The following is a 1,206-nucleotide window of genomic DNA, read 5'->3' on the forward strand; positions in this document are numbered from 1 at the left end:
TTATCTCCAACGGATCATGAGTTTGAAACATAGAAACAAATATAAGGAAAATCAATGTAAATCAACCAGTTTCTAGACCCTACATTGCTAAGAGCCTTGTGCCCTTGATGTGCCCCTAATTGTTATAAGAGTCAACAACTTATCAAATGGTAAAAAATTTAACTACCAAACGACATGTATTGGTGCATATTACCAATCATGAAACTTCATACCCATTAATCTTAAACACCCAGTGCCGAATGAAGGATGCGCATCAAAAGTCTCAGATTTCAAGGTGACTAAAACAAATTAATTCCAAATCTCATATAAATCACACATATGCAACAAATTAAGGATCAGCAAAGCATAAAAGGGCCAGGAAATTAACAGATGTGAATCAATCCGTTGATCAGAAGGCAACCAGTCGCACAATTATGCACCAATCGAAAGAAAACAGATCGATACCTGCTGAAGATGTCCTGAATGTTCATCCCGGGACCCCTTCCACCACCAGCGGCGTGCTGCCTGAGGCCCTCCTCCCCGTATCGGTCATAGATACCCCTCTTCTCCGAATCAGTAAGCACCTCATATGCTATCAACAAACGACAATTAAAAAGCCGAATAAACTGCCTCTCACACTCTCTCCAGCAGAAGAGGCACGACAATAACAGATCGCAATTCCATACCATTATTGATCTCGGCAAATCTCTTATTGGCCTCTTCGTTCCCTTGGTTCTTGTCAGGGTGGTACTTGAGCGCGAGCTTCCGGTACGCCCTCTTGATCTGCTCATCGGAGGCACCCTTCGGAACCTGCAGCACCTCGTAATAGCTCTTCCTGGAGAACCCGCAAGGAGAATGAGAAAAGATTGCGAGTTAAGGAGAGGGTGAATGACAGTCTATATTAGCGGGATCTTATTACGCTCCAAAGGAGGCGAAGACCAGGGAGAGCACGACGGCGAGGAGGAGCAAGCCCGCCCTATAACGAGCCATTTGAACTCCAGCGGAGCTCCGCCCAATCCGTCCTCCGATTAACTCGAGTAACTTTTCCGGCGGGTTTTCCCGTTTTCCGCACGCCCACGCGCAGAGAGAGAGAGAGTAGCCGATGCCTTTTACGACAAACCCGGGTCTCAAAGACCAACAAACGATGTCTTAAGCCACCAAATGATTCATAAGGACGTGGAACTTCTAAAGTGGACCAATCGGGAGTGAGGGATTGTGCAGCTGGCA

The 1,206-nt window shown here is 46.3% G+C and overlaps 1 protein-coding gene across 1 annotated transcript; it reads right to left on the minus strand.

The window, feature by feature from the left end:
• Positions 1 to 347: 347 nt before the first annotated feature.
• On the minus strand, positions 348 to 1,125 carry LOC110097393 (dnaJ protein ERDJ3B-like). The gene is made up of 3 exons (XM_020823758.2): positions 899 to 1,125; positions 666 to 814; positions 348 to 571 (listed from the first exon to the last, which is right to left on the minus strand). Exons 1-3 carry the CDS (start codon positions 967 to 969, stop codon positions 363 to 365), a joined length of 429 nt encoding a protein of 142 aa, XP_020679417.1. The 5' UTR covers positions 970 to 1,125; the 3' UTR covers positions 348 to 362.
• Positions 1,126 to 1,206: the final 81 nt, after the last annotated feature.

Source organism: Dendrobium catenatum, unplaced genomic scaffold (assembly GCF_001605985.2).
Source record: "Dendrobium catenatum unplaced genomic scaffold, ASM160598v2 original_scaffold_245263, whole genome shotgun sequence".
Taxonomy (NCBI): domain Eukaryota; kingdom Viridiplantae; phylum Streptophyta; class Magnoliopsida; order Asparagales; family Orchidaceae; genus Dendrobium; species Dendrobium catenatum.

Bases quoted from the DNA above. Each gene is read 5' to 3' on its own strand.
- LOC110097393 (XM_020823758.2), bottom strand. From the start codon at position 969: ATGGCTCGTTATAGGGCGGGCTTGCTCCTCCTCGCCGTCGTGCTCTCC. The intron at 815-898 runs GTAATAAGATCC...CGGGTTCTCCAG, and splicing joins GTCTTCGCCTCCTTTGGAGC to GAAGAGCTATTACGAGGTGC. The intron at 572-665 runs GTATGGAATTGC...GTTTGTTGATAG, and splicing joins ATTTGCCGAGATCAATAATG to CATATGAGGTGCTTACTGAT.